The sequence below is a fragment of the Hippoglossus stenolepis genome, chromosome 9 (assembly GCF_022539355.2).
Source record: "Hippoglossus stenolepis isolate QCI-W04-F060 chromosome 9, HSTE1.2, whole genome shotgun sequence".
NCBI classification, from domain to species: Eukaryota; Metazoa; Chordata; class Actinopteri; order Pleuronectiformes; family Pleuronectidae; genus Hippoglossus; species Hippoglossus stenolepis.
This window is the reverse complement of record NC_061491.1, coordinates 26,048,791-26,074,640: the sequence shown is the minus strand read 5'-3', so window position 1 is coordinate 26,074,640 and position 25,850 is coordinate 26,048,791. Positions and strand designations below refer to the sequence as shown.

Genomic DNA, 25,850 nt, shown 5'->3' with positions numbered 1-25,850 from the left:
TAACATTTAAAATACAGGAGTTTTACTTGTAGTTGAGTATTTTTAGGGGTATTTGTACTTTTACTTTAGGGAACTATGTGAGTACCATTCCAGAATTATAAATATTTGTATTTCTTCTGAGCTGTATGTGTGTGTTCTCTTCATTAATATACAAAATTAAAAATGTTGTAGTTTCCTTCACCTCATCTTCTTTATGTGAATGTTTGTCCTGTCTTTAATAAAACAGTAGAAAACAAACTAATGTTGAATTTAAATCAATAAAAAATGATTTCCCTTTGTTTTTCTTTGTGTGAAATCGCAGAAGAGACAGATTCACGTCTTCTGGTTTCTAACACGCAGCAGGAAAAAGACAAAAGAACAAAGAACTCTCTTTTTTACCTTCAGAAACTTAATGTTTATTCGTATATACATGAATATATTAATCTATAACCAAGAAAGGAGAGAATGTACAATGCAAAAAAAAAAAAACTCTATATACAAATCAATAAATAAACAAAGAGATACTTAAGGACAGGTTGGTTTTTTCTCCACAGGTTTAGTTTTCTTGGGAAAGTTAGGAAACGTAAATGAAAGAAGAGACTGCAGTTAGAAAAAGTTCAAAACCCTTTGTTAAAATGGAAAATGGCACCCGAGCACAGTTCAGGGGAACAAAACCCAAAAAGAGAAATAAAATCAGACACACCACGCAGGCTGGGTTTTTTTTTTTTTGTCATCTTCTTGTAAACGCAGCTTTTTTTTTTTGATTTAATTTTTTTTTTTGTTCAAACTCGCACAGAATCAGGTCAAATCACAAAAGGTACGTCATGTCAACACGAGACGACACACAGACCACCCCACCCCCACCCCCCACGCTCCTGGGAATCCACTTCAACTCCCACAACATGAGCACAAGCTTCACCTTCTCGAACCCAGCAGAGGAACGACCAGCAGAGGAACCACCAGCAGAGGAACAACCAGCAGAGGAACAACCAGCAGAGGAACAACCAGCACACGACAGAAGCAGAAGCTGCTGCAGAAACACCAGCGACGCGAAGAAACTGCGGAAAAACCACGACCATTCTCGTTGGCATCGGTTTATCAGGGGGAAAGTTTTTGTTCCAAACAAAGAAGTGATGCTGGGTCCAAGTTATGTCGGAGAAACTGGTCAGGCCCGATTTTCCCCCATTGTCATCAACAGATCTCATGTCAAAGTCAAACCAACAGATATTATATATAGAAATAGATAAATGTGTGTGTGTGTGTGTGTATCTCCATTGTTTCCAGTGACAATTAAAACGACGTCAGCGAGCTACACTGTGTCACATGGTCCTTCATCACCACACACACACACACACACACACAGAGTTTTGTTGCCCCAAATAATCGCTGGCACGGACCAATTATGAGACAATGCCACCCCCATCTCTGCGGTGTACGATAGGAAACTGAAAGACTCTTTTGTGTGTTTTTTTATTATTTGCTTTTGTCTTTGCTGTCGTGCTGAAAGTCTTTAGAGAAATGTTGTGTCCCTCTTCAGTCGCTTTGTGTCTCTTTGTGTGTATTTTTACTTGTTTTGCGTCACTTACACCCTACACCCCCCCCCCCCCAACCTGTGAAGCCTATTTTATTTGATCTGTTTACATTTTCAAAATTATGTTACAATCTTCTATTTCTATATGTAAATGCTATATAAATCAAGTTTATTAGTATTGTTATTACTAAAAGACCAAATGTGGGTTTATCTGCCACTGACAATAGTCCCCGACAAATCAATATTTTCCTCTCATTCCCATTTTGTCCAGTTGTTTGGAAAAAGAGCGACTGAGTGGAGCTGCAAGACACTTCGTCTTGTTGAGGAATCAGTAAATCAGACACTGTTTCAACTCATCAGGTAAGAAAAAGTACGAATTCTCTCCGATAATCTACGATCAGAGGAGGAGCTCTTAAAAACCGGACTGCAAATGCCTGAATACATTCAGAGGGAAATACTCGTCTCTTCACTCTTCATGAACGTTGGTGTTGGAAGATAAATGGTTTTTTTCTTTTTGAAAAAGTAGTGTTTTTTTTTTATCCCTGAAACATCCACAAAAAGAAGCAAAACTGTCTCTGCTGTTAAAGGTCGAGCACCAGTTAGAGGGAATGTGCAGCGTTCTAGAAGTTTACAGTTTGGAGTAAGTCTTCCTGGTGAAGCCCGACACCATCGACCCCTTGTGTTCACGTTTCAGCTGCAGCGTTTGTTTGGAATAAAAACCTGCTTCATGGATGAAAACGCCGCCAACATGAAGAATTCATGAACGTGACGTCTTCACCTTCAGCTCCTGACAAACACCTTTGCTTCACGTTTCCTGGACGTCTCTCTAATCCTCCACAGGGAAACGTGACCCGGTTGTATTGTTCATAGTGTTCAAACCCCTTTTCTTAGTTTTTCCAGCGAGAAAAAAAAGCAACAACAGTAAACATTCAAACTTGTATTATTTTTTTTCCACTGTGAAAGGCAGAAGACTCGTCAGGTAAATCAACCTTCTCTCTCTCTCCTTGTTATTTTTGGCACATGAAGAGTCAAGCCTGTCACTACGGTCACTACGACACCGTTACCGGGGGAATGAGATGGTGTTTTTTGCTCACAGTGCTCGACAGTGAAAGGGTTGAAGGTCACAGTGTTCAACAGCGAAGGATTTCACGCCACAGTGGCACCAACAACATCCACCATATTGCTTCCGCAGGGGTTTTATTGGGGGTGCTTCATTCGTTTGATGGATTATGAACTTCATGAAGGCGAAACAATAAAAAAAAACTAAAGAAAGAAAAAGGCAGAATGTGGCGACGGGGCAATCCAGGCAAAGTTTAGTGTTTTGTCTTTGTTGCTGTGGTTTGAAAAAGTCACGAGGAAAAATCCAACCTTTGTTTTGGTTTTTCTTGTGTGAACCCACTTTCCCTTAATCACAGATTTCCTACATTTCCCAGAATGCTGTGAGATGTGAAAATGTTGCTGTTGATTTCATTTGAATTAACATTATTATCATGGAGTTGGAGTCTGAATCCAAACATGAACTCACATGGTTCCTCCTCATATCTATTATATTAAAACTCAGTTACTTTTCAATACAAGAAGAAGTGAGTGACATCTTTAAGATTCTTCTTTCTTTAAACAAACTTTTATCAAAGAGACGATCCTGGTTCAATTTGAGTTTGAATTTAATTTTGTATAACTTATATTTTCTTTTTCCGTTTCGCCTTCACCTCTAATAATAATTTCGATATTTCTTTGTTTCCCTCTGCCACGTGAAAAGTGCTCAACGAATAAACATGATTATTACATTATCATTATAAAACCGACAAAGTTCTCACTCAGTGTGTTTGTGCAGAGCTGAACAGCAAATAAGAGGAGCTGGGGTTTAGTTAATCATATTCAAAACCAGATCTTTTCTTTAGTGACTGTTGTGTGCGAGCAGATAAAATCCAGAAAAGAAGCCCCGACAACAACAAGGATCCATGAGAGTGAAACGTATCTGAATGGACAGCACATCCCAGATGGTTTTTTAAAACAGTGCTTAGATGTTTTCAGGTTGGATTTTTCCTTGAAGAGACGCAGCTTGAGAGCAGCACAGAGAAAAGGAGGGAGTTCGTTCCCTCGGACGCAAAGTCTCCATCAAGACGTGACCATTTACGGAGCTTCTCTGCATTTTTGACTCATTTTACAGACGCGAATCATCAAAAATCCATCTTCTCCTCACCGGCTGAGAGTCGGAGCCCAGAGAGGAGAGACTCCGCCGTCATCACCTGCACGTTAACCACAACCGACACGCGATTAAAACATCCTGCAGGATAAGTCAGCAGGACGTGTCTGGGGGCGTCTGAAACACACAGGCCTGTCACGGCACATTTAGAAAGTGGTTAAGATTGAATATGAAGGACGAGCCGCCATGTTGGAAGAGCTTCAACAATATTATCTGATAGAAGATCCTGGTTGACTTGATGTTTTTATTCATGCTGTAATAACTATCTTGCGTATCCCAAAGTTTGTCTTGTGCAGCAGATGATGATGTCACAGCTCAGGTTTGATTCACCTCATATAAAGTAAGAGATGTGAACACAGTCGGCCGGCCGTCACTGCCGCTAACACTCAAATCATTTGTTAAAGATAGAATTCAGTGTCAACACGTATTTTTAATGGTTGTTAAGAAATGGTTTGGATCATTTATCCAAGCAAAAAAACACAATTATCATTACTTCATTTATTTTATGTAATATTATATTTATTATGACTGAGACTTTAAAGAAATGAAACAGACTCTTCTGCTTTTTTCGGACATAAAAAGTTATATTAAAACTATGAGATTGTAACTCAAAATATTAACATTTCGACTTTGTCTCATAATGTAGATTTTTTTTTTGTCTTTTGTCGAATAAAACAGAAAGAAACAGAAAAGGAGAAAATCCTCACAACTCTTATCCAATGAATATTTGAAGTTTTACTTGAAAAATGACAAAAACAAAAAAATATATTTTAAAAATGGATTTAGATCAATTAGTGTGTTTGAGAGACATTTCTTCCAACATGGCGGCCGGCGGTCAGGAAGCCGAGGAAGCCGCGGCCTGCGTCTCGTACGACCTCTTCAGAAAGATGATCAGCACCAGAGCAGGATGCAAAAAAAACAAAATGTACAAAGCCAAATCCAAAGAGTGTTGATACCGTGTGAACGAGTCTACAAACAAAATCTCACGGTCCATTTGAAAAGAAGACACTGCACAGTCGGTGTTAATGGATATTTACACTTTGTGTACGTTTTGTTGTTTTCAGCTCGTTTTGTTCTTCCCTCAGAATCGGTCCCGGTCGAGTGCGATCACACGACCGACGCTTCCCTTCTCGCTGTAGTGGTTACGATTCATTAAAAACAAACAAAAGAAACATGGGATTCATGGCTGTGCCCACTGGACGGGACTTTGACACTGTCTCCATCTCGACCTGTCTTTTTTTTTTTTTCGTGACATGGCAGCGTTCAGAAGTTAAGAGCTCAGATTCCTCCTCGTCGGTGTCGCTGGTGTGAAAATGCCGACGTGAGTCCCAGCGTCCGAAAGACAAACGTTCAGTGCTGCGGCCCCAGAATCACTGTCCACATCAGGGACCGGGGGGGGGACGGGACGGGACAGTAAAGGCGGCGGTACACTCATGATAAAAGTTCCCTGAAAAAATAGAAACACATTCGAACACCCAGCTGAAACACACATCTGCATTTTCCCGCCGTGGCTTCGTTTAGTTCATTTATGTACACTCCATGCCAGGAGGGGGCGCGCTTGACGACCGCGGAGGAGAACACGGGGGTAAAGGCTGTCGAGGGATTAAAAAGTGTTTAAGTGAAGGTGCAAAAAAAATCCTCTCGAGGGAGGAAAAAAAAAAACGTAAGAGCTGACCAGGTGATGTTAAAATGTAAACAAATGTAAACAGAAATGAATGAAATGAATCTGCTTTTCCACGAGCCGACGCAAACCAGAGCACCGACGAGTTGAGCCACCGGGCGGCAGCACGCGACTCCAACGCAGCTGTTTGTTTTCCCACAAACGTCAGAAACAGCTTCTGCGTGGGCGTGTCCCGCGAGCGACTCCGCTCCCTTCAAATCCTCGGAGCGTCCCGATGACGCGGCGGCTGTTTACAGAGAGCGAAGGCGTTCCTCTGCGTCCTGCTCATTCCGCAGAAAGGCGGCGTGGTCGTTTTCTCCTCGGTGATCTCAAGTCTTTGTCCAAACCAAAACTCAGATACTTCGGGCTAGTTTCCCTCCGGCAGACGCGAAACACAAATGTTTCCTCTGAGGAGCGGAGACCAGAGAGGGTTCAGGGGGGTGAAGGGGGAGACAGAAAGCTGCGCCCGTCGCCTCAGAAGATCCCCTTCGCGATTTTCAGTCCCTTCTGCTTCATGCGAGGCAGCGTCGAACTGGCCACGTTCTTGGCTCGCACCGGCCGAGCCAAGCCGCGCTTCTTCAGCACAAAGTCGTAGTTGGCAGTGGAGTTCATGGCGTAGAAAACGTTGGCGTTGTCCGGGATTCGCAGCTCTACAGAACGGGAGGAGAGAGAAAGAGAGGAAACACAGAGCCCATTAAAACCAACCGTCAAGAAATGACCATGATAACAAACAACCAACCCTGAGGGACGCGTCTCTCTGTTGAGACGTGAAACGCCGTGTTTACCTTTGTCCTCGGAGATTTTCTGCATCAGCTCGTAGTCCTCGGACTTCTCCCGCTCCAGGTTGTGTTTGATCATCGCCTTCCTGATGACGGCCGGAGTCTTGTCTTGACTCGTGACCTGAATCGAAACGACACACACCACAGCGACATCAGTGGGTTTGACAGACGTTCACACTACATCTGTTCCTCCACATTTCAATATTTTTTATCTAGATTAGAAAAACTGTGAAAAACAAAAAGCACTCAAATTCTAAATCTCGCTTCCTAAAAAACTAAAATCTGACATAAAGTAAATCTTCTGTGTCACAGTTCACAGTTTTTTGCAGCTTTTCCTGATATCTTCGAGAAAAATGTCCCCATAAGTGATGGAATGACATCAAATAAAGCAAATGTTTTAATTTGTTCGTGAAACACAGTGAGAAAAAATGGAAAATTTACACAAGACTCTTCAAACAGATTTTCTTTTTGTTACCGACACACACACACACACACACACACACACACACACACACACACACAGTAGCATGAACGTGTTTCCTCACCAGGATGCTCTTGTACAAGTTGCCGTTCTCCACGTCCAGACTGACCCTGATGATGCAGCAGTCGTCCACCTGCTGGTTGTACAGCGGCAGCGACAGGGTGGAGTAGTTGGACACGGCCGACACCGAGCGCTTGTGTGAGCGGGACGCCGACAGCGGGGTGGACGAGGAGACGGAGGAGGAGGAGGCGCTGCTGGAGCCGGAGGCCGAGCCGGAGCTGGAGCCCATCCCGGACGTGTCCAGAGACGACAGAGACGTACACTCCCAGAACTGAGCGGGGGGGAGGATAAAGCATTACAGTGCATTGTGGGTATTTAATACATATTACAGTAAAAACATCAGCATGTGTGTAACAGAGTCTGCATCACAAACTGAGGGCGAGTTTGAAAAATCAAAATTGCATGATGGTTAATGTAGTCAGGATTTCTTCAAACTCTAAAATATGAGAAAACTGTGAAACATTCACATTCAAAATATCTAAATATGACAGAAACACAATAATAATAATGTTTTGTCAGTTAACTAATTGTTTAATGGACTGATCCTTTTAACAACACCCACACTAATACTATGAGAATTTCCCGCTATATAACATTTTGCATTGTTAGCTTGTTAGCGTTAAATGGACATTTTGACCAGCAGGTGGCACTGCACAGGATTAACTCTCCAGGCACCATGAGCATCTCTGCAGAACTTCATGCTGAACCATCCAACAGTTGGAGATAGTTGAGAAGAGGATGATCAAAAGTGCAAATAGTGCAGATTTAAATAAAGTTACCGTCGACGTAGTATCTGCTGCTGGAGCTTCTCTCCCCAGAGCGGAGACGGTGAGTTTCACAGAAGGAGTCGACGTCTAAAAAAACAAAACAGAAATCAGCAACAAACAGCGACAAACAGCATCAGCTGATTTTTCTCCAGTCGTGGAAAAACGCTCGTGGTTATCTGACTTACAGGAAATTAAAAAACAAGTTAGGTTTGCTGGTGTTTAATATAAAAACTCACAAACTTTACTGCAGCTTCCTTTTCGCTCACCTTCCTCTCGTGTCCCTCAGGGGAGTCGGACAAGAAGCTGGCGTTCACGTCCTCCAGGTCCGAGCCACTGGAGCTGACCGAGGTGACGCTGAGAGCATCGCCGCTGTCCCCCCCGCCTCCTTGGTACGGTCTGTAGTGTGACTGGTCGAAGGACTTGGAGTGAGAGCCTGCGGCGCCGCTGCAGCCGGCCTCGGTCAACTGACGACTGGAGACGAGATGGTAACAGGAGGAAGAGTCGTATTGTTATTTCCAGATTTATGTGGCAGAATGTTCTGTGCTTCCCTTCTGAGCGGCGGCGTCACTTACTCGCTCCAGCGCTTCATGATTCCTCCGTTCTTCTTGGCCCTGAGCGTGTTGCTGGCCGACTCCGACAGAGGCTCGATCTCACAGGACAGGTTGTAGCTGCAGGAACAGGAAGTCAGGACGGAGAATGGGTTCATTTCACGTCATATTAGGGATAAAGAGGAGTCATTCCTTTACAGATGGTTTGTTATTACACTGTATGCATTGTTTTCTATCTTTCATATTTCCTCATGTTTACATTTTTATAACTCTTACGGATCTTTTCATTTTTTATTATGTCCTTTGCTGCTGTAACACTGCAAATGTCCCCATATTGAATTGTTTTACTTTTTATTTTGACCCCGAATGAATTTGCTTCAGTTTGACGTCACCATCCCCCTTTTGAAGAAGTAACGTCTTTCACCTTCCACACAAATCAGTGTTGAGAATTCAGTTTGGGGCCCAAGGAGGGACTGACCCTTCACTGCCCCCAGACAGAAGTGACAGCAGCTGTCTGCTTCACGCACAGTGGCACAGTGTGAGCGGACTGACTGACCTCTCGGCCTCGCTGAGCTTCTCCACGCATGCGAACCACTCTCTGAAGTGGCTGTCCTGAGTGAAGCTGTAGTTGTTGGAGGCCAACTGAAGCAGCTTGATCTGAGCGATCACCTCGAACTCCTGCAGACAAAGAGCAGGAGACCGGGAAGAGCAGGGATTAGGAATTAGGAACATCATTTCTTACAGTGTAAAGAGCTCTACTGGGCTTGTTAGGTCATTAAACCCAAATGAGAAGGTTTACTTTACCTTTCTTCTCTTCTCAAAGTTGATGAGACCACCCTGGAAAAGAGACAAAAACGTGAGCAAGTGATAGAAACAAGTTATGACGGCGTCAGCTTGGTGCAACGCAGGAGACTGACCTCAGTGTAGTCCTTCATGGCAGTGTCCATCATCACCAGGTCCGTCAGAAAGGTCCCCAGGTAGGGAATCGTCCCCTGCATCACCCCCTGTTCACAGAGACGCAGTCAGAGCAGGTGAAAACTAAAACTACTTAAACGTAATGAAAAGATAGAAACACGTTAGACAAAAAACCTACACATGATATATAACAGTCAACTGATAAATTAACACTTGATGAAATAAGTTCAAACAGTGAAATGTCATGTTTTTGCACGATTTAAACAAAGTGCAGGGACTTTGTTTGCCACCAGGTGACGCTGTTGGTACAAATTGAACGATGTTTAACGCTCTTGTCGTTCAGGTGACTGATGGACAGAGTTTTTATTTGTGTTGAATGAAACCTGTTTGTCTCCAGTGGACTCACCAGGTCTCTCTGCTGCTGGTGTCTCCTCTGGGCTCGTTTGGGGTTGATCTCCAACGTTGCAAACTTAGAAGTGCCCTCCTAAAAAAACAGTAACAGACATCAGACGTCAATTGTCACAGAATCTTGTATAAAAGTTTCCCTTAATTCACCTACAAGGCTTCATAACCTGCCAACACAGACCACAACTTTATCAGTCCTATTGTTACACTTCCTAAATTCCTTTTATGGCACTAGAGGTGCAGACAAAACATTTAAATCAAACATCTGTTTCATTTGCAGGTGTGTGAAGTATTTTGTGTTATTTCAAAGCGCGAACACGAACAAACGTGTCCGTGATTCAACGCCGACTCGTCTTCAAAGCACTTTTGCTTTGTTGCTTAAGTTCAGGAGGAGAAAAAACGTCTGCGTAACCTCAGAGAAAAGAGTGGGGAAAACCCCCTCTGAGCGTTTCCAGGCACATTCCTCCGAGCGACGTCAGAGAGGCCTCCTGCAGCCCCGAGCAACTGGAGCTCACTGAGTCCAGGAACCAGCGCCTGGCCCGAGCAGATACAGCCAGAGACAGAGGAGGTTTCACAGATCACTGCTGTTATCTGCACCTGCACCCGGAAGGTTCCCTCCCTGTGACGTCAGCAGGGATTCCCTCAGAGGAAACCCCCCCCCCCCCACCCCCGCCGTTACATCAGCCAACGTCTCAGCTTAATAAATAAGTGATTACACATTCACCATCTTCTGTCCTCACCTGGACAATATTCAGGGAAGGAAGACGTCAACTGTTTCCAGTCGTTTTAAAAGATATTTGAGAATTGTTTAATAGGGAACAAGTAAAAAAACATCAATTCATGTATCTTACATCCAAATTCTGATATATTTTATTAAATAACCCCCCAACAAATGCACTATTTCATCATTTGTTTGCTGAAAACTTCAGTGAGCAGCTGTTTCAGGAAATTATTGAGCCATTTACAGAATTAACATATTTTTCTATATCTTCATAAGGAACCAGTGGCTTCACTACCTTTTTGGTTGTGTTAAGTCTTTGCTTTTCTATTGGGGGATAATCAGGAGCTGCATTTTCCCACAGACGCTGTTTTCAGACATGAACTCCAGTAAAGAAGTTTGCAGTTTATGGAGCACGTAGATTCTGCATCTCATTTCCTGTGTGTCGGCTCCTGCTGTTCTTACACCGACTCGGGAGGCATCAACACCTCTTTGCATTAACGTCACGCATAAATCCCAATAATGATGACAGCAATCTGTCGGCTGCTCGGCGCCCAGCCAGGACATCATGAGCGATATGTGGACGCGGGGATCCAGAGCAACACGGCACACAGCGTTCTGCCCTGCAGGATGTTCCTCTGCATGTTCCTCTGCAGCTGTTGTGAGACTGACACAAGGAAGAGCGCTGATGGGACGGGTCACTGAGCCGCTGCCATCTGTTCAGGAGTTATATAACTCGTACAGATTGATTTATTGGTTTTATTATATCGCGTCCGGTTAGGTTCGGTCTCTCTGGCCATTTTTTCTTTTTGTGACACTCATCTACTGTATCTTACTATTTAATCCTTATTCAGGTTGACAGAGAACGTTTATGTCTCAAAAACTGATCTTTACACTTTCTTATTGGAGGTTGCTTCAGAATAATGTTATTCCTTCCACATGAGCACGGCTGTGAGGGGCCTCCTGCGGCTGCACGTCTCGTTCACGACCCCACAAGATGTGTCAACACTTCTGTGTCGAGAAGCTGAGACTCACCTTCACCAGCAGCTCTCGGCTGAGGGAGTAGTTGTTGTCGTCTGAGAAGATCTCCGACAGCTCGCGGAAGGTGCGGAAGCTCTCTCTGTGGACGAAGGACATAAAAGTTTGCACAAAGATAGAAAAGATATTTGTGTTTCTGTGAAGCAACAGGACTTTTACAGAGGAGAGACTGAAAAACCTACCGTGACACTTCCTCCCAGGTCCTCTTCAGGCGGTGGATGGCGTTGCACTGCAGGGCGGAGAGGATGGCACGCAGCGACGAGAAGTTCTTCAGGATCCGACACTCCTGAACATCAGGAACCATCAAAACAAACTGGGTTTATATTTCATGTCTGTGCCTCGCGACTGTTTTTGTCTGACAATTCATTTCCATCTCGTTAAATCATTTTTTTAAGTACGCAGTCGGCGGCTGCTCACCCGAGCCACGTCTATCCACCGCTCCAGCAGCCGCGCTCTCTGGTTGGGCTTCAGCGTCGGGTTGCTCAGGCAGGTGGTGATGACGCAGTTAGTGACGGAGTTGAACTGGGCCACGGTGGCTCTGATGGTGGGAGCCAGGTGCTCCTTCCCCTTCTTATCCCGCTGAGACCAGATGCCGCCCAGACAGTGGTAGGACACCACCTTCTTAAACAGATCCTGATGGGAAATATTCACGGAACACAATGAGAATAATCAGTATTTTGTTCATTTGACAGACAAGTTCCACAGGGAAAAGGAAAATGATGTGATGTGAGAGCTTCTCCAGGTTAATGGGATAAAACCCAATCTGTTGTTTTTAAACCTGGTGCCATCAGTTTCTTTTCCTGTAAAACTGAAACAATTGGTTGATTCGTCAATGAGGAGAGGGAGTGAACAGGGGCAGAAGGAGACTAAATCAAATAAAAGTCTCACCGCGTCCATTAACGTGAACTGCTCTGCGACCATGATGGGGTCGAACGACAGGAAACTGAAAGCAGGAAGCTCGTCCTCGAAGCCGCTCTCTTCCTGCGTAGCGAACGGGCAGCCGATGTGTTCCCCTGAAGAGATGAACAAAAACAAAACAAACTTTTTTCATGACACCGTCTCAACCTGAGCTCAACCTCAACACGGCTCCTGCTCTTCTTCTCTTTCACCACGTCATCCTTTCTGTGACCTTGGCGTTTGTTTTCCTCTCCGCGCTCAGTCTCATGTGAGCTGATGGGAACTGTCAACATGTTCTTATCACTGGTACAACCGAGCTGCTATTTAATACGTGTGAACTGACACTGTGTTTACAGCTACACTACATGTGCAGTTTCTGTCCTTTTGTTTGCACTTTTCTCAACGTGATAAATCAAATGTAGCTTTTGTTTCCCTGCCCTGGTGTCCCTGTCCTCTCCTGCCCTCTTCGTACCCTCAGGATCAGGCTCACACTGCTGTCGGCGGTGGAAGTGGGCCACCAGGTTGCGGGCGCGGCGCTCCAGGTCCGAGCCGGCGAAGTGGTGGTGAAGGTAGGACAGCAGCTGGTGCAGGCAGTCGTAGTTGGGAGGAGTCCAGAAGTCCTCGGAGTACTGGTCCAGCCACGCGCCCAGGATGGACGAGACAGTGCTGCAACACACAGACGCAGAGTTAGAACTACAGGAACTTAAAGGTGTAATTACGGAAATGTGTTAAATAAATATGGAATATAAATCTGAGGCAACATTCTAGGTGGATTTTAAGTGTCACTGCTAAATAAATTCTTTGAGAGAGGAAAGCTAAACTTATTTTGACGATGCTAGAATCCTTAATAACACGGGGTTCAAATCGAGGCTTTTTAAAAATCACATAGATTAAAATCTTGAGTATAAAAGTACAATATGGCCCACGATTGTATCCAAAGACGTTTAGATCTACGACAAATAGGAGAAATGTTAATTCAAGAAGAAACTGAATTCAATGATAACACACAGCAGCAGCTCTCAGATCTCTTCACTTTAAAGTTCTGCTGGAAGTCTTTTAAACTCTCAGGGACTCAAAGTAACTCTGAACTGAACCTTCTCCAGTGTTCAGGGGGACGAGCTGTAACTGGTCCCACACGGCAAACTAAACATGGACGAGCAGCTTGTGGTTCAACACTTATCCTACTTATCCTGTGTTTATGTCTCTGCTCTTAACTTTTTAATGTCCCTTTCTTTTGAGTTGTGTTTAGACATTTGTGTCGAGGTTCATTTTGGTTCATCTCTTCAGATTTCCTGTTTGTCTTTGTTTTACATCTTGTAAAAATGGCTTCTCCCCACATGCATGGTGTAATTTAGGGGGGGGGGATAAACTCGCCAGTGAGTCTAACCACTCATTTATGTCAGTAAATCAAAAATACATGAAACAACACTGGCATGTATATGAAAAGATAAACACATTTTTAATGGTAATCCCTAGAGAAGTTCAAGTTTATAAAATATATTACTCCACTGTCTTCACACACAAATACAGCTGAACTGTACTAAACTATTTAAAATATTAAAGAACATTATTAAAGGAACATCCCGAACCGATGCCAACAAAGCTTCTGTCCTGTTTCAGTAAAACTGAAACTGCTGTCCTCCCTGGGATTCATGACATTTTTATCAGTTCACGAACTGCGTTTTATCAAACTCGAGCAGAAAAGGGCCTGACAGGTGTCTCTCGGAAAGAAAAATAACCCGCTGCAACTTTAAACTGTGCTGATATCCCTTTAACCTGTGGAGGGGAGGCGAGGGAGGGGAGGGGGACGAGGCGAGGGAGAGGAGGGGGACGAGGCGAGGGAGGGGAGGGGGACGAGGCGAGGGAGAGGAGGGGACGAGGCGAGGGAGAGGGAGGGACGAGGCGAGGAGGGAGGGGACGAGGCGAGGGAGAGGAGGGGGACGAGGCGAGGAGAGGAGGGACGAGGCGAGGGAGGGGAGGACGAGGCGAGGAGGGAGGGGGACGAGGCGAGGGAGGGAGGGGACGAGGCGAGGAGAGGAGGGGACGAGGCGAGGGAGGGAGGCGAGGAGGAGGGGACGAGGCGAGGGAGGAGGGGACGAGGGGGAGGGAGGGGGACGAGGCGAGGGAGGGGAGGGGGACGAGGCGAGGGAGGAGGGGACGAGGCAGGGAGGAGGAGACGAGGCAGGAGGGAGGACGAGGCGAGGAGGGAGGCGAGGAGGGAGGGGACGAGGCGAGGAGGGGAGGGGACGAGGCAGGGAGGGAGGGGGACGAGGCGAGGGAGGGGAGGGGACGAGGCGAGGGAGGGAGGGGGAGGAAAGCGAGGGAGGGGAGGGGACGAGGCGAGGAGGGAGGGGACGAGGGGGAGAGGAGGGGACGAGGCAGGAGGAGGCGAGGGAGGGAGGGGACGAGGCGAGAGAGGAGGGGACGAGGCGAGGAGGGAGGGGACGAGGCGAGGGAGGGAGGGGGACGAGGCTCAGCGCTGTGAATGTTCTTGCTGATTAATGTTGGCAGCTCGACACCGAAGGTCGCGGCACACTTACTTTCTCAGCTCTGTGCAGTCGTCCTGGGAGACTCTGTGTGCTGTGGCTGCAGGCACGTTTTGGAGCTTGGCATACCTGCGGAGAAAGAAACACAAGATATCGTGATGAAGTAAAAGAAATAAGAATAAAGAACCTGTGTTCAGACTCACTTACACACATGCATATAGAGAAAGACAAACCTACTTTAACGTGAGGCTTTGGGGATTTTGATTTCCTGCTTCACTCATCTTGAAAGAAAACATCTTTCTTACCGTAACTGTTTGATACTAATCTCATTTAGGAGTCATCTGTTGTTTATTACTTCCGACAAGGAAGTCATGTTTTTATCTCTCTTACTGCCCAACTTCCATGAAAGGCTGTGGAAGCGTGTGGCTGATGGAATAAACGGGCAGATCCAGGAATCGTGATTCACTGTCTGTAACATGGTGATATCAAGCATTAGCCTCGGCGGAGGTATGCACCCTCCCAGCTTCCTGCCAGTTTCATTTAACTTAGATTCAATTATGATTTATGGGAAGTTTCCCCCAGTCTATATATATTCCTTTCATTCCTGTGCTCGCTCTTTCCTTCTGGAGAAACAGCGTATCTCATATAACATGTATTCAGCCAGGTGAGAGGTCAGCCATCGCTTTACCTGTTGAGCAGGAGATCCAGCACCTGCTTGGTGGAGGCGAAGGAGCGGTAGGTGCAGAGGAAGATGGTGACGTAGGTGGAGTCTTTGCCCCTGAACGCCGACACCATGTACTCCACCAGCCTCTCCAGCGTGCCGGCCTTGATGGTGCGCACCTTGCAGGTCTCGTAGAGGCTCAGGGCCGAGTCCGTGTCCACGCCCAGCCATCGCTGCCCCTTGCTGGCCGACTGGTGAAGCTGCACCTTCCTCAGCGTGATGGTGAAGATGGCGTCGTCCTCGGCCTCCTCACCGATCTCCTGCGTCGAGCTCTAAGAGACACAGAGGGGACAGACAGTGAGACATTCTATTCTATATTCTACATAAATAAGTGTAAATGGTTGAAAACAAAGGATTCGATTTCCTCCTGGTGGAAACGTCTCTCTAAATATCTGTGTGGAGCAGATTACAGGGAGTTGACGACTGAGAGGAGATGTTAGGTTACTGTACAGAACGTAAAGTTAAACATCTCTTTTTGGGGCTAAACCCTCTAATTAAGACCTTGCTCTCTTCTCTTTGCTCTGACTGAGTCATACTTCTTTTTGAAACATGCACATAGCAATAATAGCTTGTTGCTAAACAGAGCTTACTGGATAAACTGCCACTACAATGCAGGCTGCAGCCTGTTTGTACCCAAGCGTGGAATCAACACAAGCAGCTTGTTGCACGAGTGGGAGCGCTGTCGGTTTGCACTGCATTCTGTTGTCGTTTTCTCTTGAACGTTGCAAAACAAAGATGCAGAAAACCACGAAGCACCAAAGTGATGATGACGGAGCAGAATAAAAGTCACAGTGATGATGCACGTTCACATTCAGCGTGTGTGCATTTCATTTTAAGGACGTGAGGCACCAGCAACGCCGAGTGTGACTTCAGTCCCTTCAGTCTGGTTGCAACATAAACACAGACCCACAATGATCCGTTCTGGAGAAGAAAGAAGGAGGAATATTCTTTTCAAAACACTGTGATACTGCGTTTTGGAACCAGTATTACATGAAGACATAAAGAATGTTATTTTGTTGAAATAGGAAAATCTATTTGTGTGTGTAAGCACCAGAATAAAACTGGTCACAGCGTCAGTGCAGACAGAGAGAAAGTCTGTACCACAATATGTTTCTGGTAATTTTAATGAAAGCATTAACAAGGACACTAAACAGCTTCTGCTTGTTCATTTATAAACTCTACGTAAAGATATTAAAGTATATTAAGTAAAATATTCAAATTAATTTCTGATGTTTTCATTATTTGAACTGTGGAAAAAAAAAAACTAAATAAAAGTGTTCTCCTTGTATTTCTAATAATTCCTAAATAAAGAGTCTCTCTCTCACTTCATCTCATTCCAGTTTGATTCAAACACTTCATGCAACTCAGCAGCGTCGCTTTTAGGTCGTGAATAACTCGCTCTGTGACACAGGAAGTAAAAGTTCATCACACCACAGCATGTGCTTCCAATCAGCAGTTTGTGTCACTGCAAGAAAATAGGCCGTGACACCGAGCGCTGAAGCCGCCCGACATATCGACCGTAAATAGCAGAGCTGCAGCGGCGTGAATCATGGGGCGAGTGCAGGCCTTGGCGGAGGAATGGCATGTAATCTGGCGTGCCACAGTCATCTGTCACGGCCCCTTGTTGTGTGTCCTGGGAGCGTTAGTCATCAGAGTCAGTTTCAAAGGCTCAGTGTGAATCGGGATCTGCTCGCTTACATTAGGTCCACCCTGTTGTGTCCGTGTTACCGTGGAAACAAGCTGCGGCGAGGCAGTGGATGTGGGGAAACCAGCGTGATGAGAAGTAACAGTATCTACAGCAGCTGCTCGTGTTGCTGTGTTTAAGTTTTAGGATCAAAAAGTGAAAAGACATGAAGTGAAACCTGAGAGAGGCTCATACAAAAGAAAAAAGAAACGAGGCCACAAGGTTCACGATCATATTTCAAAAGAGCTGGGACACAAATATTGAACAGAACAAAATCTAATAATAAAGTTATATCAAATCACACAAACCTACTTTTTACATTGTGAACCTTTTCAACTTTAATATATCACTCAAACATTCTATAAACCGCTCAAACAAATCAAATACCTCCTTCTGCTGCAGTGGTTTAATGACAATAACTGTTTAACTAATATTCACTTAAAGGCTGTGGAGGGAAACTCAAATTAATCTTTTGCTAATCTTCTGTAATATTTTGCACAAACTACAGATGAGTCCTGTGTTTTCACGTTTCTCCATCATAACGTGCTTCTCTCCCCAAACACTGATGGTTTCTTTATAATAAAGATTTATATAATCCACACATTAGTTCTCCAATAAAACAGGATAAATGTATTTACTTCACATTTCTGCTTCCTGCATTTCAGTCACTCCCAATAAACTCTTCAGTCACAGGAGATGATGTGATATCGGGCAGATTCAGACATAGATAATAATAAGAACTGTTTTCCTTTTGTATCAAGCAGCAAAAAAGTTCATTTGCCTTAAGTGACTTTTGGGCATGCTCACATCTCGATGATGATGCTGAAGTGATATATTAAGGAGCCTTACTTTATAATCATCATCTACAGCATTAGTAAATAGCATCACAATCTCGACAACCAACAAGAAGAGCCTGAAAACAAAGACTGAGACGCTGTGGAGTTGTGAGACTCTGTTTCCCTGATTAAAGAAAAACTGACTTTTCCACAGGGATCCGATCAATGACAACTCAGCTCGTACAGAACCTGAGCCGCGCTCCGGCCGAGATCCTGACAGAGTGTGTGTTACAGAGGGAGGGCGAGTGTGGCAGATAAATGGGGAGAGAGAGAGGAGACAAACCCCTGGACTGTTGTAAATCATGCACAGTAAAATGGCTGAGGCACAGCTGCAGCTGCCTTGACAGCAGGAGAGCTGCTTATCAGCCAAACCACAGAGGCCTCGACGCTGCTATCACTTCAACAAAAAACACACACAAAAAAACAGCTCAAGGGCAGAGCCTCACTTCATCCGCAGAGTCAATTCTCACCATAATGCCTCCATTCATCCCTGTTCCAGTGAGGATGAGCGTTGCCATGATAACCACGCTCCTCTTACTACTTCAACAAAACCGTGAACGAAGGGTTCAGTGTCACCTCATGACGACGGAAACAGGTAAACAAACCAAACAGAAAAAGCCTCTAAACGCTAAAACATTCAAAATATCAAAAGTGGCCATGAGGAGAAACATGTGAGGACACGAGGTGAAGACCAAACGTTTGCTTTTTAACCAGGCAGGAAGTAGCTGGGTGTGTTTTCTAACCAGGAATCTCACATGAGACCACTTCAATAAGAGGAAAGATGAGGTGTAGCCTCAGACGCCGCTGACTGGTTGAACTTTAATGTGACAGCTGCTGTAGAGAGGGACTTTTTCTCAATGTCAGTTTGGGAAGCACCTGATTTACATAAAGATTGTGAAGGGGGACGACACCCCTCTCGGGACGTTTTGTTCAAAGTTTGAAGTAGTTTGAACTTCAAACTACTCAGATGATTAGAAAAAGGGCAGAAGCTGCAGTCGACAGCCTCCTGAACACGTCCCGGTTCAAATAAGCTTCAGCAAACAAATAAAATCAATAAGGAATTTTATGGAAATTCCACTGAAATCTTGACAGGAACCTAACCCCCACTGTTTCCCTTTTTAATTGAGGTTAGGATCACATTCCTTCATCCTGACTCAGCGACCAGATCTGCACCATGCTGGTTACAAACAGACAGGAAGTGGCTCCACAGTAATTCAGCGGCTAAAAATATGTCCCAACACTTGAAATATACTAGATTATGACTCAGTAGAGCTCAAGACCCAACACTCGCTTAAACTCAAATCAAGCTGCACCAAATTTTACAAGCTCGTAAATGTCAGTTCCCTAATATTTTCTTCATAAATATCTCTACATGTTTGCGTTAGAGAAATTCACAAAAGCTGCTTTCGGTCATGCACTGAAGACTGGATTTTCCAGAGGTTTGGGGTTGGAGTTAATTCTATAGTTGCTCTGGGGATTTTCCAGAAGTTTTTTCCTTCCAGCTTCCTAGAAAATACAGCAGGAAAAATGTTGTCCCGCTGACAAACAGACAAACTGCACTGAAAACATCCACATCCCGAGTGGATGTATAAAGAAAAAAGCTCATTCAACACCGATGCACTTGTAGCTTTAAGGCGTTTGACCCCCACGCCTAAAACGCCACTGTTACTTTCTCTGTGCTCACATTAACTTAACCACGAGGCCGATGCTGTTCAAAGACCCATGTGACCGTTGAACAGCATCTCAGCCTTTTACACCGGCGGTTGGCTTTTATTCAACGGCTGCTCTCCTGCACAAACTGGTCAACGTATGTCTTTTGTCTTTTATGCAGATGTATTGGAAGTTTTATTCTATTGCTTCAATCAATGACAAAAATCACTTTTCAATTTAAAAGATGATTTAACTGCAACCCATAGACTGTTTATAAAGATGGACGACATGACAGCTCCCCCCCACAAGAGAATCCAAATCCTTTGGAACACCTCCTGGTGGCTGACTGCAGTAATGGTCTTAAACTCCACCTCCTCCACGTTAGCGAATGGGACATTGGGCCGAATTCCAAAAAATCAAAGTACATGTCAAATACACTTTTCTCAAAGATGGTTTCTGTTATTTTAGGTTGTTCTTTACTGTGTCCACGCAGAACTCAACAAATTTAACTCTGCAGTTAATGATCTGTTCAGTGTTTCTCTGAGTTTTGGAATAAAATCAGAAAGCAGGGTCCACAGAAATGTCTGGCATCCACAATCAGCCGCCTCCGCACTGGTTCCAGCACTTATCAGATCTACGCTCACCTACGCCGTCCTGAGTGTGAATGACCACGGACGTTCATGTGGGCTGGGGGAATGTGAGGCGAGTACGAGCGTCAGCAGCGAGAGATGAGGCAGAGAACAGGAAATAGGTTTACAGGGCGAGGGAAAGGGAAAATCATATCACATGAGCGATGGTGGTTTGTTCTACGACTGGATGAATGGATTCACTGTTTATTTATTAATAGTCATTTTAATGACCGTTAATAATAAACCAAGGAACTGACATGGTGCTATTTTCTCTTGTCACACAGTGAACTTTCTAAAAAAACAAACACTGAAATCTTCACAATGTAGTTTGGAAAATTGTTTACTTGACCCAGTTCTACATTTAAAGCCCTGTGGTCAACCCTGACCTTCCCTGGTTTTAAACCACAGCGGATTCATCTGCCTTCAACTAACCCCGATAGAAATGAATCAGTGCTGAGTTTAATAATCATTAAAGGAGACATATGATGTTTCTTCAGGTTGTGAAAAACACTGACGCTCATGTTTAAAATGTAATGGATGTTGACAATAACTTTACTTTTTGCCTTTATTTTGTTATTATTATTATTATTACTGATGAGGATGATGGATCAAATTACAAGTAAAAGCTAAGTTAGGTGAAAATATCCGTCACAGCCTGGAGGAGTGAGTCTGAGAGCTCCGGACTCTCCCTCCTCAGTGGGTTGGCTCCACTGCTCAGAAACACAATCCCCATTCTTCGTGTGGAGTTGAAAAATGTTTATCTCTCACAATAAAAACCTCCCGCCTTCATATCTGATGGTTTACAGTCTCTGCTAACACAGCCACCTGGCACAGGGACACACTCAAACAAACACACACCACGACTAAAGTAAAGCCTGACTTGCTGCCAAATCCCCTCAAGGCCGAACAGCGCTGTGGGAGCATGTTCGGAGGCATCGGCCAAATTATGATGCTCATCAACAGAAAACACACCTGCTTCCAAAGTGGCCGTCCTAAATGAGCCCACTGAAAGCCCCTGAGAGCTCAGTTCTAAATGTAGATCAGCAGGGAAACTCCCAGTGGAAAGAGAAACCTGCCGGCTAAACAGTCAACGGCTAAACAAAGCCAACAATAGCGAGCATCCATTACAAGCCTGTGGCACAAACCAGTGAGTTCCCCTCGCCGACAATGGGCGCTGAAAGCCAGTGAGGACAGAGGAGGAGAGCAGGGCGTAACTCATGAGGCGTCCTCCTCGTTTTTATCTCCCACTGTCACTGGAGCTGGACAAGAGACGGTCAAAAATCGAAAGGTTATCCTCCCTCCTCTTTCAAACCCACTGACTGAAACAATGATCTATTTATTTATTATTTTGCACGAAAACACAAATAATGAATATCGAGTCACGACACTGCAGCTAAGATAAAACACAGATAATCAAGTCAGAGAATCAACAAAGAAACGAATGTGAATCTCATAGTGATGCTGGAATGTGTGCGGAAAAACTGTGGAAAGATCACAGGATCCTCAAAGTCAAGAGGGTGCAACCTCTGGGCACCTTGAATGTCTGTGTTAACTTTCATCCAAGAGTAGACTCATCGTCTTCCACCACAACGACAGTCCTCCCCCTGCAAAGGCTCGGGACCGTTTCTCTTTCGCAGTCACCATCCTGACAAAAGGTCTATTTTTATCTGTGTTGTCGCCTCTTCCAGCAAAAAAAACTTGACATGATCAGTTTTTCCTGTGAGACCAAGCTGGGGGAGCGGCCGCAGGCCAAAGAACGACTGATTAGATGGTGGAGATGACCTCAATCTACATTTCCTGCCATCAGATGACTGTATTTTTTTATTCAGCTGTTACTTCCAATCTTCCAGGCGAGTTCAATATCAAGTAAATTCAACGTGACAGGAGGGATTTAGTGTCAGAGAAAGTTGGAGGAGGTTTGTTTTTGCTCAAGCGCCTTCAGGTCATTTTCCTTCTTCAAGTCGCACACAGTTTGTTCATATTTTTCACTTTCAATCCTTGGCACAGCAGAGAAGCATAAAGTCTATATTTAAACCTTGACGTAACTCTTGGCTTTATGTTCACTAATACTTGAGCTGTTTTCAGACGAGTACTAAGGTCTGGACATTTTCCCGAAATCTTCCAGAGGGGCTGAGTGTTCGAGTCAGTTTCTCCGGACATTTTCTGGAACTTTTCCTGCCCACTGGTGAAATGTCCCAGTGAGTCCATGTGGGAACACAGCAGGAAAAACAATTTGAATAATAAATCTAATAAACAAAGTAATGAAATGATCAAACTGGGAGGTTGATTCTGAAGCTTCCAATGTGTGGTTCCTTGATTGCACCAGTCCAGTCCCAGAGGAAGGGATGTGGTTGAAAGCTCCGGAAACGACAAATGAATTATATGTGTGAGATGTTTTACGCCAAACTGCTGTTTCCAAAGACAAGAATGAAACTCAGAGGCCAAATCAAACAATTAGTTGGTTGCGGCTTTTAAATTATTTGGCTTGCTCTTCGTATTAACTTGCTTTTTGTTGCTGGAAGATTTTTTATAAATTAACTTCCCTTTCCTCGATGCAGCCAAACAACTGTAATCAACATATTTTTATGTAAATAAAAGGCTCATATTGGCATATTTTGGATTTGATGTTTTGTCATTTTAAATTCTTCGGTTATTACTCCCCCCCCCAAGCAGAGTAAAATTTCCAAAAGCGAAACCTGAGCTGACTCTGTAAACCAGTAAACTGACTCTTATCAATCTTCTCATCTAATTTTCCAAAATCAAGCGAATAAGCATGTTTCCAAAATGCTGAGATTTCTAGTCCCCTAACAGATTCAGATTCGAGGTTCACTCAGGCTGCACGACTCAGAATCTGATTCCATCTCACGTATCTTATTCCGTGTGGATGAAAAGGAAACAACAGCAGCTTGTTGTTGTTATTCAGGCCGATTCGAACCCGTCAGATTTGAGTCACAGGGAGAACAAGTCGGATTCGGACACTTGGAGCTGCACCTCTGATCAGAAGCTTCCGTTAACATGTCCTGAAAGCTTCTGTGTGTCGGAGCATCCTGGTGATTACAGCACAGCGAACACACAGCCGTGCAGAAGCAGACGGTTTTGAGAGAACTTGGAGAATTGAGTATTTTTCCAGGCGTTGGAACTTCACATTCCTGCCGCTGTCTGTTTCTGTCGTTCCGTCTGAATCCGAGCTGCGGCACTCGGCTTCTCGACTCTTTTCGAGATGAACCCGCGGAGACAAAAGCTCCTCTGTGCCGAGTCCGCCGAGTCCGACACGTGAAGCTCGGCCAAACTCCCGCCCGCCGTACTTGAATCAATGCTAACGCTAAACGAGGACACATCCCAGATCACCTCCACTCACACTGCGTGTCCCGGTGTGACTCCCCCTCTCCCCCACACGTGTCTCAGACCTGATGATTCCTCATTAGTGTCGACAACGAAAGGCTCATTGAAGTCACATTTCTCCACAGCACACAGATAAAAATAGATTCGGAGACACTCGGTGGAACCTGCACACAACAAGACATATTCATCTGCTGCCGGGTTCTGTCCTTAAAGTCAGTTTTTTTTTTAACTGCACATGAGATTATTTCTTCCATGTGGTGAAGCTACAGTTGCACCGTGTTATTATGTCATTCATCTGGGACGGCTTGTAAGCTTGGCTGAGTCCCAGCGAGCAGCACTGAGGACAAGCAGACCATGATAGAGAGAGAGCTCCAGTTACAGTCTGTTCACTTCATTACCGCTCAGGGCGCAGATATCTTCTCAGAACAGAGCAGAAGGAGTTTGTCTTTCACAGGATGAAGAACGCGGCAGGAGATGGTTGGAGTAAGACTCTTTCACAATAGAGAACAAACCTGACCTGACACTAGAGTTCACAGAAACCAATTTGCCCTTTACACACAATTTCCAGTTTCACGTCTGTCGTCAACACGTCGACTCGCTCGCTGTAATTTTCCAGACATTTTCCTGCTGTATTCTCACATGGGCTCTAGATAACGTCCGGAGCAACTGACTCAGACACTTTGGTGCATGTCCGGAAGCAGCTTTCTTCATCATGTGTGGTGTTGAGATCAGGACTCTGTGGGCGGGTGGGGTCAGACCATTTGTTGAAGGACTCCTTGCTCTTCTGGAGACGGTTCTTTACGACCCTGGCTGTGTGTTTGGGATACTCGCCTCCCCGATGGGATTATACGATGGATAAGAGTCTAAATATCTGAAGTGCCTCAAACGTTCGCAGAGCGCTGTAAGTCCCAGTGAAGCATGAAGGTGAGCAGAACCCACAGGGACCATAGAAGCTCTAATGTAGTGACAGTGTTGAACTGAACTGACGTCCAGGCCTCGTTTGACGTCCTCAGCTCTCGATGCAAACTGATTTGTGACTGAATGAGCTGTTTTCTGTGTTTCAACAACTTATTGTTTGAGGCCTCCTGAGACGGTCTCAATGAACAGCAGTGTTTTCTGCAGGTCTGGCCCCTAATCCCGCTGGTTGGGACCGGACTGCCACATATGGAGAGCTCTCACAGCTCCGCTCCTGTTCTGTTCTTAGCCTGAATCTGCTGTTTTGTAAACAGTTTATTCCATGACTGCAGTTTTTCTACATCTATACGTCAGTGCTGTGAACTTGGCACCCATTAGTGTGATTACTGTGGGAGTACTTAGTTACATAAAATCAAACAAAACATGCAGTATGGAAAAAAGAGGCTTAATCACATGTTATTCAAACAGCTCAGTTGCACACCACCCACTCTTTACCATCACACCCAACTGCAATCAATCAATCAGTGAGTCAGTGAGTCAGTCAGTCAGTCAGTCAGTCAGTCAGTCAGTCAATCAATCAATTCTGAGCCAACTGCTTCCTCTGGTTTGTCTTCTTAAAAGTTTAATCTTCGATCCAACAGGTTCAGATCAAGAAAAAGCCCCCACACGTTCATTCTATACCTCCAACTTAAACTCACCAGATGAGTCCTGACACTGTGTCATGAGCAGTGACCCCTCCACCAGACAATAATCAAATTATCCTGATTTATGCGCCGACGTCAGGATTCAGCAGCGATTCACTGATCCAACGCTCACCTCAGACGTTTCGTCATGTAGAACACTAACAGAAACAAGTGTTGAGAGTAAACGCAGAATTTACTGGAGCAGCTGACGATCGTTTTTTCTGTCAGAAGTCGAACACACCAGTAACTTGACCTCTGTTTCAAAAGACATTGGATCCTCTCAGCTGCAGGATGTGATACAGTACGTACAGACTGGCGCTGCCGATCTAAAATAAAAACTAGAATAGTTAGAACATAGTTAGTCTGTCGTCTTAATCTCTGTTGTCTTGTTTTAGCTTGTGCGGTACAAATGTGTTGATAACGTGCAGTGACGCCAGAGAGTGATGAAAGAGTGGAAGACACAAATGTTCATATCTCAAAAACTAAAAACTGCTCATGGTTCAAATAGTTCAAAGTTTATTTGGTATTTCTGTAGTTTTTAAAGTTATAACACGATTTCTGGACTTTTATCATTTATTCAGGTTTATTGACTGACTGAAACGTCTAGCTTAGGTTGTCGAGAGTTTAGAGATATGAAGCGTTTAAAGATTCTCCGGGAAACGACATGACGGGAAGTACAAATACCAATGTAGACACTGGAGGAGCATTTCTACTGCAGAGTTCAGAGGTCAACATGGAGCCAGAGAGATCAACGAATACCTGAACCTGAACCAGTCCTCCTCTGTGACGCATACATACTGTAACCGAACCTCGGCATCAAATCACGCCTGTGTACCGAGGAGAAGAAAGGCAGCGATTGTGGAGGAAAGCTCTCAGCCTCTGCAGGAGGGGGATTAGGCATTAGGTAATTGTGTTAGAGG

The 25,850-nt window shown here is 44.7% G+C and overlaps 1 protein-coding gene across 6 annotated transcripts in view; it reads right to left on the bottom strand.

The window, feature by feature from the left end:
* Nucleotides 1-1,540: 1,540 nt before the first annotated feature.
* ralgds (ral guanine nucleotide dissociation stimulator) overlaps nucleotides 1,541-25,850 on the bottom strand; it is a 42,428-nt gene continuing 18,118 nt past the window's right edge. For 4 of the 6 annotated variants that reach the window (XM_035165137.2, XM_035165135.2, XM_035165136.2 and 1 more), the window contains exons 2-18: nucleotides 15,159-15,463; nucleotides 14,525-14,599; nucleotides 12,457-12,650; nucleotides 11,976-12,100; nucleotides 11,505-11,720; nucleotides 11,270-11,373; nucleotides 11,085-11,169; nucleotides 9,333-9,410; nucleotides 8,929-9,015; nucleotides 8,816-8,848; nucleotides 8,568-8,689; nucleotides 8,036-8,131; nucleotides 7,700-7,934; nucleotides 7,476-7,550; nucleotides 6,701-6,967; nucleotides 6,162-6,276; nucleotides 1,541-6,026 (exon numbers count right to left, since the gene is read on the bottom strand). In XM_035165137.2, the coding sequence (XP_035021028.1) occupies nucleotides 5,851-6,026; nucleotides 6,162-6,276; nucleotides 6,701-6,967; nucleotides 7,476-7,550; nucleotides 7,700-7,934; nucleotides 8,036-8,131; nucleotides 8,568-8,689; nucleotides 8,816-8,848; nucleotides 8,929-9,015; nucleotides 9,333-9,410; nucleotides 11,085-11,169; nucleotides 11,270-11,373; nucleotides 11,505-11,720; nucleotides 11,976-12,100; nucleotides 12,457-12,650; nucleotides 14,525-14,599; nucleotides 15,159-15,463 (2,388 nt within the window). In that variant the 3' untranslated portion in view covers nucleotides 1,541-5,850. The remainder of the gene's footprint in view (nucleotides 6,027-6,161; nucleotides 6,277-6,700; nucleotides 6,968-7,475; nucleotides 7,551-7,699; nucleotides 7,935-8,035; nucleotides 8,132-8,567; nucleotides 8,690-8,815; nucleotides 8,849-8,928; nucleotides 9,016-9,332; nucleotides 9,411-11,084; nucleotides 11,170-11,269; nucleotides 11,374-11,504; nucleotides 11,721-11,975; nucleotides 12,101-12,456; nucleotides 12,651-14,524; nucleotides 14,600-15,158; nucleotides 15,464-25,850) is intronic. The other 2 variants (XM_047341258.1, XM_035165134.2) reach the window with 1 other exon arrangement.